The 11,403-nt window shown below is 43.0% G+C and overlaps 2 protein-coding genes across 3 annotated transcripts in view; one reads left to right on the top strand and one right to left on the bottom strand.

Moving 5' to 3' along the window:
• Window positions 1-2,291, top strand: LOC308367775 (zinc-binding protein A33-like; the record flags this gene model as incomplete). Its single annotated transcript, XM_080841765.1, has 4 exons — window positions 1-477; window positions 930-1,160; window positions 1,433-1,544; window positions 1,750-2,291. The coding sequence occupies 4 exons, from the start codon at window positions 1-3 to the stop codon at window positions 2,289-2,291; spliced, it is 1,362 nt and encodes a 453-aa protein (XP_080697891.1).
• A 1,753-nt stretch (window positions 2,292-4,044) lies between these two features.
• fam107b (family with sequence similarity 107 member B) overlaps window positions 4,045-11,403 on the bottom strand; it is a 31,581-nt gene continuing 24,222 nt past the window's right edge. For both annotated transcript variants that reach the window (XM_080842720.1, XM_080842719.1), the window contains exons 2-4: window positions 10,488-10,674; window positions 5,413-5,569; window positions 4,045-5,194 (exon numbers count right to left, since the gene is read on the bottom strand). In XM_080842720.1, the coding sequence (XP_080698846.1) occupies window positions 5,075-5,194; window positions 5,413-5,569; window positions 10,488-10,615 (405 nt within the window). In that variant the 5' untranslated portion in view covers window positions 10,616-10,674 and the 3' untranslated portion in view covers window positions 4,045-5,074. The remainder of the gene's footprint in view (window positions 5,195-5,412; window positions 5,570-10,487; window positions 10,675-11,403) is intronic.

The following is an 11,403-nucleotide window of genomic DNA, read 5'->3' as shown; positions in this document are numbered from 1 at the left end:
ATGGCCTCCAGAGCTTCTCTCTCAGAGGAGGATTTCTCCTGTCCTGTGTGCTGTGACATCTACAGGGACCCTGTTATACTTCTGTGCAGCCACAGCTTTTGTAGAGTCTGTTTGCAGCAGTTCTGGAAACAGAAAGGCATTTGTGAATGTCCCGTGTGCAGGAGGAGAGCCTCCAGGACTGCGCCGGCCACTAACCTTGTCTTGAGGAACGTATGTGAGGCCCTCTTACAGGAGAGGGGTCGAAGAGCTTCGACAGGGCACTCGAAGCTTGAATCTCCCTATAAGTTTGCACTGGAGGTGAAGACAGCATGTGGAAAGTCTTCAGGTGAGTCGGAAATACTGTGCAGTATACACAGCGAGAAACTCAAACTCTTCTGCCTGGAGGACAAGCAGCCCGTGTGTGTGGTGTGCCGGGACTCAAGGAGACACAGCAATCATGCCTTTCAGCCTATTGATGAAGCAGTTCTGGATCTCAAGGTGAAATAATCTTTCTCCAGAGCTTATCTTTGAATTTATTTAACTGAATTGTTTAGAATTGAATTAATGTTTTAACCCACATGTCTTAACTACTGACCTTCATGCTTCATTGTTTATTGTTGATTCTTGGGCAGTTGTGGTGACTGAAACTGAGGCAAAGTGACTTTGTGTTTCTGTTTACCTATAAGCAAAGAGATGGACTGATATGATCAGATAGAAATAAATACTGAATGTCTTCTTAGGAGGAGCTCAAGCAAAAACTTAAGCCCTTAGAGGAGAAGCTAAAGACCTACAGAGAAGCTAAACTGGTGTTTGACCAAACAGCAAGACACATAAAGGTGAGACAAAGGAAAGTTACTTAAAAAGGGTGTTTAGTTGCATTGCAGTTTTTCTTCCATATTCTAAGTCATCCCGCCCCCCCCCCCCCCCCCCCCCCCCATGTTTCCCTTAAGTGCCAGGCCAAACACACAGAAAGGAAAATGAAGGAGGAGTTTGAGAGTCTTCATCAGTTTTTACGAGATGAAGAGTCTGCCAGAATGTCTGTGCTGAAGGAGGAGGAAGAGCTTAAAAGTCAGATGATGAAGAAAAGGACTGAGGAGATAAGCAAAGAAATACGGAGTCTATTTGACACAATTAAAGCCATTGAAAAAGAAATAGATGGGGAAGATATCACATTCTTAAAGGTAAAAGACAGCTTTTATGTTTACCTTTTGGAAGTATTTCATTATTTACTATTTGTTTAAATTTTAATGTATTGCACCTGCAAAATATATTTTTTAAATACCTGGTCCTTGAGTCATTTAGTAATATTTAAATTTTTAACATTGCCTCTCATCAATTGTTTTGCAGAACTACAGTGGCATAGCAAAGAAGTGAGTATCTCGACTTTTGTCATCATGGTACTGAAGCCAAACCATTGCCAGGTCTAACCCAAAGGTGTCATTCCAGAGCCCAGAGCACACTCCCGGACCCAGAGCCAGTTCCAGGAGCACTGGTCAACGTGGCAAAGTATCTTGGTAACCTGAGGTTTCGAATCTGGGAGAAGATGCAAGACATTGTTCAATACAGTGAGTAGCAACCAACTGTAGGACTGAATGTGTCAGAACATATCTTGAGCTTGTGTTTTATTATTATTTGATATTTCAAGAATTGGCTGAGACGGCAGAATTGCAGAGTAAGAGGTAGATAAGGAGATAAGGTACCTGTTAGCAGTGCATCTTCTCTCTGCATTTCTGCATGTTTTGCATTTCTTCACTTTATCTGTGGTTTCAGATCCTGTGATTCTAGACCCAAACACAGCAAATCCATGCATCTTCCTCTCTGATGATCTGACCAATATCTACTACAAGGACAAAGGTCAGCAGCTTCCTGATAACCTAGAGAGATTTGACTACTGGGAGTTTGTGCTAGGCTCTGAGGGCTTCACCTCAGGGAGGCACTGCTGGGACGTGGAGGTGGGGGACAGCACGCTCTGGGCCCTGGGAGTGACCAACGAATCTGTGGAGCGGAAGGGCGAGACCTTGTTCAAGAGCGGCGTGTGGGGCGTGGGCTACTACAATGGTGAATACGGGGCGAGTTCCTCCATGGACCCTCCGACTCCGATCACAATAAGCCCCAAACTTCAGAGGATACGAGTGCAGCTGGACTGGGACAAGGGGTCAGTGTTGTTCTCTGACCCTATTGGTAACACACCTTTGCACACATTCAACCACAACTTCACGGAGAGAATATTTCCATACTTCAGCAATTACTGCCAGCTCTGCCCTCTGAAGATCATGCCACGGAATGTTTCTGTAGAAATGCAGCTACACTGATAAAACAGACGTGGTAACTATGCATTTAATGGTAAATGTAGCAAACTGCTTTTTGTTATTATTTGAGTGTATTACCTACGTTTGCCACATGTAGCTGTGTGACCTAATTCATACTAGCATATTGGTAATCAGAGAAGAAGCTAATGCAGTGTCAGTAACATTAAATTAAAGACCTTCTCCAAGGCCTTACTCGTTTGTAATATCCACTGCGTGCAGACAGAGTTACATATTGTAATCATGGGCTTTAATAACCTAAATGGTGATCTAGGAAAGAGTTTGTTTGTTTTTGATAAAAAGTAGTATGAAAAACAGTTATAACCATACAGTATACACTCATTATGTGTAGATTTAGTTATCAAACCAGTCAAATGAGACAAAAAGACACATAAACAGAAACTAATCATGAACCTGCTAAAGGAAAGGCTGTTGTGCATAGCCTGACACTGATCTGTAAAAATTCTAATTACTACAGCTTTTCTTTTGTGCTTTTTGTCCTCAACTGTCATCTTAAGGTGTACAACAAAATGAGTTTGAGGTTAGTGTAGTGTGAGGAACAAGGATGTATGAATATTGTGCCAAAGGAACCTTGAATCTTTGAGAGGTTGTGACACACGTTTAGATAAATCCTGTGCCTGGAAAGGTATGAAGCTGAACAAATATAATGTTCCATGCATGGCCTGCAGCTCACCCTGACTACAACAAAGTGTCAATGCAGTATAACAACAAAGTACAACTACAAGTTTGTTTTCATGCCTGCCTTACACTGTAGTTTTGAGACAGGTCAAGTTCAGTGACAACCAAAGATTTGACATATTTATGTATTTCAAATAAAGTATTTAACCACACAAACACAAACACATTTCATCTTCATATCTTTATTATTGCACTACACTACACTAGAATTGTGAGCCAAATGTATAATTGAATAAAATATCCGCTTTAGTTTTGAATACCTCCATACCACATGTTGACATGCTCAGCCTGTTGGAAAAAAAATAATACACTTGTTGAAGATATTATGTTGTCTGTAAATTCAACATGGCCTCCAGCAAATGGGTAACTCCGGAAGAGGGTGGCAATAACATCCCTCATATCTCAGGTCTGAACAGCACTACCATGGTTCTGTATGCATTAAGTGGCACAGCTCATGGCCTCGACCAGTAGGCGTCTAAATGTCCATCCATTTTGAAATGTAAACAATTTACAGAATGATCTTAACTGTAACAGATGAAACATGAAGTCTGCTGCACACTGAATGCATATCAGTGCAGAGAATGAAAACACGTTTGATTCATTTTAGACTGATAAAGCATAGAGATCCTGATCCCTTCCTGGTCCACAGCCTTTTTATAGACCCACTCACTCTCCTTTTATGTTGTTTCACTACTATACTTTCCCAGCGACATTCATTCAAGGAGAAACGTTTGTAAAACAAGAACATCCAACTGTTTCGTTGTTACATCATGGCCTACTTCGATGGGCACACAGATTAGGGTTAGGTTAGGCAGATTAGAGTTAGATTTGGTGAATGCCCATCATCATGTACTGTACTGTATGTCTGTTGAGTATTTTTTCTGTTTAGATGACATAAACGTTGTGGTCATGCTTTGGGGAAGACACACACACACACACACACACACACACACACACACACACATGGCCATTATCAAAATCTCACAAACCACACATAAGGAACTCAGGTGTTCATATGTTAACATGGTAAAATAACATTTATTAAAAGAAAAGTGTACATAACGTAGCTGGGTTTAGGTTAAACAAGTGCCTAGAGCTAGTGTCCCTTGAATACTTAGCACAGGTTGTTTCCCCCAAATATCCAAAGCTCAATCACAGGAAAAGAAAAGGCCAGGTAGAGAAAAAAGTCTACCTCTGTGACCTATAGCACATACAACTAAAAGATATTTTTGTTCATTCATAAAAAAACAACAACAAATATATATGTATAAAGAAAAAAATATACACGCGCACACACACGCCAAAATCTAATATTGCTTGAAAGAGTTTTAGCTAAGGAAGTACACAATATTTAAAAAAATACAATAGAGTGGGTGTACCACACGGCTAAGCTTTGAACAGTCTGTCACAAAATGTGTAGAAGAAGTCATCAGTTGAAAAAAAACTAAAGAAACTGAAAATAGGAGTGGTCTCTTTGACTCAAGCCATAACAATACAGAACATAAATAAAAGCACAATATTTTGGCCAAATGCAGCTTCAAAAGTCCATCCAGTGTCCACTTTTCAATTCTCCATGGTTGAAAATAAAAAATGAAGCTTCTCAGTGGCATTCCAAAACTTAAGATAAACAGGGAAGAGAAAATAAATCTGTCCCGCTGTACATGTCCACTAAAGCCAGTCAGCCTGTGACAGGTACGCCTGCATGTCTGTGACAGTGTGTGTGTGTGTGTGTGTGTGTGTGTGTGTGCGTGTGCGTGTGTGTGTGTGTGTGTGTGTTCAGACAGGGGAGCATGTTTGTTTCTGTGGTTATCCTCTGTGAGTGTGTCTGTATATGAACGTGTATGTATATGTGTGTGTCTGAACATTTGTGTGTGTGTGTGTAGTTGGCCCTCCTTCTGCAGCCAGTGTTTCGTGAGAGGTGAAGTAAATACTGGTTAAACCCTTCTGCAGGAGGAATCTTTTATCTAGAGTCACTGGTTTCACGGGGACACAGGGTAAGGAACACCAGGATATCCCCCCAGACTGCAGTCCAGTTGCCATGCCGACATGTGCCGTAGGACTTCTCTCAAGTTGCTTCCCAGTCCATGTCCTTAAGTGGTGCGTTCCTGCTCGTCCACCTCCTGCTTGGTTCTCCTCAGGTTGCTCTTCATTTTCACAAACTCAGGTGTGTTTTCCTGCTCCTCCTCATCCTTCTGTTGATCCAGGTCCAGCTACAAAAACAGGCAAAGGTGATTACCAAAGCTGAAAAATTATTCATAAGGCACAGGCCTTCAACCGAAACACCTCTAACACTCATTAACGACACATCTGTATGCACAACAAGTCAGCAACTATTCCACCGTCGAGCCCCTCGTCCGAGAGAGTCTGTGTTTGCATTAGTCTACAGCCTGAGGTTGAGTTGAACTGAGTTGAGTTGAGATGAGTTTACCTGTTCGAGTTTCTGCTGTCTTTTCATGAGCTCGATCTCCAGGTCCGATCTCTTCTTGTGGGCCTCCTGCTCCTCCTTCTGGGCCTTCAACACCTGGTCCCGCTTCCGCTTCTCCATCACCTTCTGCAGTTCAGGCTTATTCATAGGTGCCAAGCCCCTGCAAGGGGAACAGAACAGCCAATCAGCATCTGGGTCACTAAATCGTATGCAAACACCAACCAATAAATGGCTATGGTACTGATATGACACCAACTGGTAATGATGTATGCAGGTATGCTACTTGCATAAACTTCAATGATTAAAATGAACAATTTTCTAGTTACAATATCATCATGTATTAGTAACTTGACAAATACACCACAAAGTGATACAACTAATCATGGAATTTGTCAAGCCAGTGAGCTGTGAGTGCAAGTCATGGCTGGGAATTCAGAGAGAGCATGAATTGCATTGGCATCATCCAATTTCAAAAGCTGAGTCAGACTTTATGAAACCAACTGAAAGGCAGAGAGGGTTTGCACATGCGCCGAGACACTCACACACACTCACAGATGCAAGTCACTGATACCAGCTCATCATCAGTGCACATATGCGTATCCCAACCAGGGACAAAATGTTCTGTTTGCCAATGCGCCTGCTATCCGGTCTCCATGGCAACCACAACAATGCCATGGTAACCCAGTGATTTAGACTGGATTATTGACCAATGCAGATGGAATACCGTCATGGGACTCAAAAACAGACACACATGGATATAGTGTGTGTGTGTGTGTGTGTGTGTGTGTGTGTGTGTGTGTGTGTGTGGGGGGGGGGGGGGTTGTGGTGTTTGGGTGGCAATGAATATGTGCATAATCACTCCTTCGTTCCATTTTATTTGATTGCGAGTTGTATAACATAAACTTTTGATAACCTTCCATGTCAAACTGCGCTGGCCCCACTTTGTGTAATCTGCCTGTGAAAGAGTGTTCCAGGGATGAGGCTGGTGAGAGGCCAGAGTGAAGCCCTAAAGGACTAACTGTACCACCGAGAACAGCCCTTGCCCCTCAGTGAGTCTTGTCCTCAGTGTCACTTACAGGCAATGGTTTTCCTGAGGAGTCTGAGAGTACGTCACTAAACAAATTTCAAGCATTGCTCCACAAAATGTTCACAGCAAGCATTTCTGACCATACTGTTTTTTAGGGGTTGCTTTAAAAAATGTTTCTACAAAAGCTTGAGCGACTTTGTGAAAAAAGGAATCTTCAATACATTCTCTCAATTTTTTCGATCCCTATCTTTTGTATTACATCACCTCTTCTCTATCTCTACAGCCCCCCACCCCATCCCAAAACACACACACACCCCACACCAACCCATTAGCGCTCTCTGCGAAATTAAATCAGCAGAGTCAAGATAAATATGCAGGCGCAGGCTAAAAACAGATGTTGCTGCCGTGCTAGGCCAGACTGGGCTCGCTGGGCGGGGATGTGCTGTTATGCAACCATGCACTGCTGCTGCTGCGCCTGCTCGGAACACAACCCCCCCGACAACACAAGCACCGCCAGCACACGCTGTCCCCCCTGCTCACGCTCGGCCAAGCAGAGGAGAACAATGTGATCATAACTCACAGAAGAGAGAGAGAGCGAGAGCCAGGAATGCACTCACACCCACCGAGCCCTCTGAATCAGTTCCTAGTGTGCGTCATGCGCAAGATGTGAGGAACACAGAATACACAAGCTGTCCACTGATCACAATGAAAGGAAGAGCACTTGTTAAAAAAAGTATTCATTACAAATGTTAACATAAGTAAGTTCTCGGAATGTGCTCAGAGTTCTCAGAATGTGCTCAGAGTTCTCAGAATGTGCCCATCAAGAGTGGGTCTACTCATGTTCATAGTCAGCATATAGCTGGCTAAAACGTAGTCTGGTGTATGAAGGTTATGGGGGAAAGATAGGATCTTGAGTTTGGTCTCTGTGATCTGATATTTGGGCACACCAAATGTGACGAAATGTGAATGAAAATAGAAGTATTCTACAACAAGCACAAATTATTCTCATCGTGGTTTGCAGAGTTATGCTAATGGTCAAACTGAACGTATTATCAGTGTCTCATTTTGGCAGGGCGTGGCTGACACATCAAAACAAGTAAGCCATTAATAAGTCAGTAATTTTATCACCCATACCAATTTTATGACCCATACAATGCATTCCTCGTCTTCTAGACAATGTCACAGCCTCACCTTCACACGGTATGAGGAATGCTGGGTTACTGATTAAAGGGCTAGTGTATGACAACTAGGTCTGCCAAACATGACTTTAGCGCGATGTGATAACGATGGATTACTGCAGGCTTCTCCTCTTAGGCCCCCTCTAACCAACACTGTTCCCACCAGAGCCTGAACCACACTGTTCAGGGCACCGAGGGATTCTTTAGTTGCAAATAATTGCGCTCTCACTGAGGTAAAATACAACTAACGTCAAGTAAGTAGGACAAATGAAAATGGAGGGGTCTAGACTGAGGCATGCATACAAAATAAGCACGTCCAAATACATTTACAGTGTACTAGGGGTGATTATTTTTAGAATAACACTAATGTAGTAAAGAAAGCAGTGTTTAGACTTGAAGTGTCTACAAGTGATCTGGACAGTTAAGGTAATCCTCCCCTACGTGGATGGATCAAGTTTTCTTTCTGGCGTCTACATTCCATCACTGCTCACACTCTGCTTAATCTCCAGAGCGTAATCAAATATCGTCTCATGGGCAGAGCCTGAAAGCTGCTCAGTGTGTGTGTGTGTGTGTGTGTGTGTGTGTGTGTGTGTGTGTGTGTGTGTGTGCGCTCCCCTGCCCCAAAGCATGACTGCACCGCATAGAGTGAAGCTTCAGAAAGTTCTGGTGAATTAAGCAAAAAAGAAAAAAAGCGCATTACAGCCAGTCCTTTTTTTTTATTACGTAACTTCTGATGTTTCAGAGAAGAGGGAAGAATGGGAAGAATCCTCAGACGATCTTGGACTCTGGCTTAAGTCTCCGGTCAGAATGTTTGTCAAGAGAGGCCAAAAGAACAGCTGAAGTACGGATTGCTGTGAAAAGACTGGTCTAGTCCTCTTCTGCACTCTTACAGCATCAGTTGGCCCACCCCTGCCCCCGACCCAAAGCACTATCTAATAAGTTATGCAATGCACCTCACTATATATAGTCTGACCTCCATTAGTCTGACTTCTCATCTGTACGTCCTCCCTGTACATGTGGTTTCATAAACACTTTGATGTACACTACTCCTCCACGTGTGATGGATGTGGGAGAGAGAGAGCGAAAGAGAAGCAAGAGAGAGGGAGGGTTTTGAAAGAGAGAGATGGACAGTGAAAGAGAGATGGACAGAAAGAGAGAAAGAAAGAGAGAGAGAGAAAATAGACAGAGGGTAAACAGGCAGGGGATGAAGACAAAGAATGATGATGGGCAAGCGAGGTTGCTATGCTGTCAAGGACAGTGTGAGTGAGGGCGAGAGAGCTAAAGAAAGAGAGAGAGAGAAAGGGAGGGGGGGATGCTGTAATCCCTGTGACGCAGCTCTCTCTTCTGCATCTCAAAGCTCAGCATCACTACAGAGCTCAGCATCATCTAATCCTTACCAGACTGCGGAAACATTCCCTCACTTTCTCAAAACACACACACGCACAATAGACATCACATCCTTCATGTCTAGACAGCACCCGACAACTGTGATGAAAATCTCTTGTTTTCTTAAAACCCTGACAGGATGAAAACCTGAGACCAGCTTTAAACCTCCCTGCTCGCCTCCCCTCTGCCAGCAGACTGACTCCAGGTCAGTCAGCAACAAGAGCCTGCTGCTCCTTCAGCTCGCCCACTCAGAGAACAGGAGGAGCGCTAGGACCAGAGTGGGCGATCACAGTTGTTTTACGTAACTGTTCTGGTACATGTGTGAGTGAGTCAGAATCTGAAGGGGGGTGTGTGTTTGTGCGTGTGTGTGTGAGCTCAGTTCCCTGGTTATCACTTGTCATCGAAATCAAAGAACTGAAAAGATCTCCTGAGACTGGTTTGTTTGTCAACACGCTCCTTTCTTCTATAAGCCACATGATGTAAACAAACCTTTAACATTAGGAGTGGTAGCAATATATGTATCTCTTGTATTGCCTGGTCTTTCAAGCATTTATGGTGTTTTAGTGTAAAGTGGTCAATGATGCACCATTTACGAAGAAGAATATTATGTACCTTTGAGTTACACAACACTAAGCAATAACATGCCAACAGTCCATCAACAACATTAAGCTTAATATTTTTGAACTCTATGAAATTAAGCCTACACGTGTCTGCACTTCACCATAATGCTTCGGAGACACGCGCAAAAAATGAAAACAAATCCGGTGTTGTGTCATAAGGGTTGCATCATCAGATTTGAAGTGAAGTTCACTGAAGCATCCCATCAAGGTAATGTATTGGAAGGGAGGAGAGAGGGAATGGAGTGCAATAAGCCATATGATGTACAATGCGGTTATAATTATGTATTTCAGCACTGTTTGAATGACCTAGCTGGGACCTACCCTCCATCCAGCTTTAAATAAACTGAGTATACACTTCCACAGTAAATAAAGAGGACCTAGATCAGATTACACACACTCTTCCACTGTGAAAGTGTGTGTGTGTGTGTGTGTGTGTGTGTGTGTGTGTGTGTGTGTGTGTGTGTGTGTGTGTGTGTGTGTTTGTGCGTGCGTGCGTGCGTGCGTTTCTGTGTGTGAGTGTGTGTGCGTAGTGTAGTGAGTGATGAAAAGGCAGGCTAAAACAGGTTGGAGGTGGCAATAAAGTAAATGAAGTTCATGATGGAAAGATGTAGTATGACAGACACAAAGAGAGAGAGGTAGGATTGAATATGGTGAAAGAGTATAACTTAAGGGCCAATGTAGGGCAAAGCAGAAAATCAAAACAAAAAAAGATTTTTAAAAGTTCCCTCAACAACTTTTGTACACATCTACACTGGCAGAGCTAATTTAACACGGAGACAGACAGACAGCCAGACAGTTACAGACAGACAGACAGCCAGACAGTTACAGACAGACACAGACAAACAGACAGACAGACAGGTACCACACCTCTTCTGGTTCATGAGCAGCTCTCTGTGCAGGTCCTGGTGGTTCCTGGAATTCTTGACTGGGTTTATGAGTTTTTTGGGTTTGATGAGCTCATCGCAGTCCCCGTCCATGTAGTCCGGCTGGGCCATGATGATGCTACGCACCCTGGGCAGTCCCTCTCTCAGCTCCCCCTGGTCCAGGCAGTGATCTGTGGTCATAGAGAGGTTAGCCACAGTTAGCCACAGGTCAGCAGGCCACCCAGTTAATTATTACAGAGTTCGTAAAGGAACCTGAAGCTATCACTTCACTATATATATATATATATATATATATATATATATATATATATATATAAGTGGACATACACGTCAGACAAATTAAAGGAAAAAGTAGGCTAATAAAAATAAAAAACAGACATATGATAATCATGAATCATGACATGAGTTGCATTGCGTGTGACACCTGATACCAGGTTTTATGGTTTGAGAGTGTGAGAACATCAACACAACAGTGGGACATAACAACCAGCATGAAGCTCAAATGATGCCCACTCTAGCCAAAACAACCAGCACCGGCTCACTTTTCAGCCTCTGCTTCTGATAACATTCGTCTTGCAACCAGGTTTTTGTGAGACAGGGAAAATGATCATTTATTGTCCTTTCACATAGCAATTTACGTTTTCCACCAGTCTGAAATAAACCATGAGTTTATGTTCAGATGTCCCTATACATCAGAGTTCTACGCACACGTGGATAAAGATGTTAGCAGTTCTTTTACTTAATTAAATTTGAGGGAAGTGTTACTGAATTATCCGCACGTGAGTTAAGGGATATAAAGCAAGGGAGCAGCGCCAAGAGGACAAACACGTTATATTTTGTCTACAATGTCATCTTTAGCACCGTGCATCTGCAGCCCTTTAGCAGACTCACCTAATGAA

The sequence above is a fragment of the Sprattus sprattus genome, assembly GCF_963457725.1.
Source record: "Sprattus sprattus genome assembly, chromosome: 7".
Classification (NCBI taxonomy): Eukaryota; Metazoa; Chordata; class Actinopteri; order Clupeiformes; family Clupeidae; genus Sprattus; species Sprattus sprattus.
Note: the sequence above shows the minus strand (reverse complement) of the source record. Positions and strands in the feature narration are given on the sequence as shown.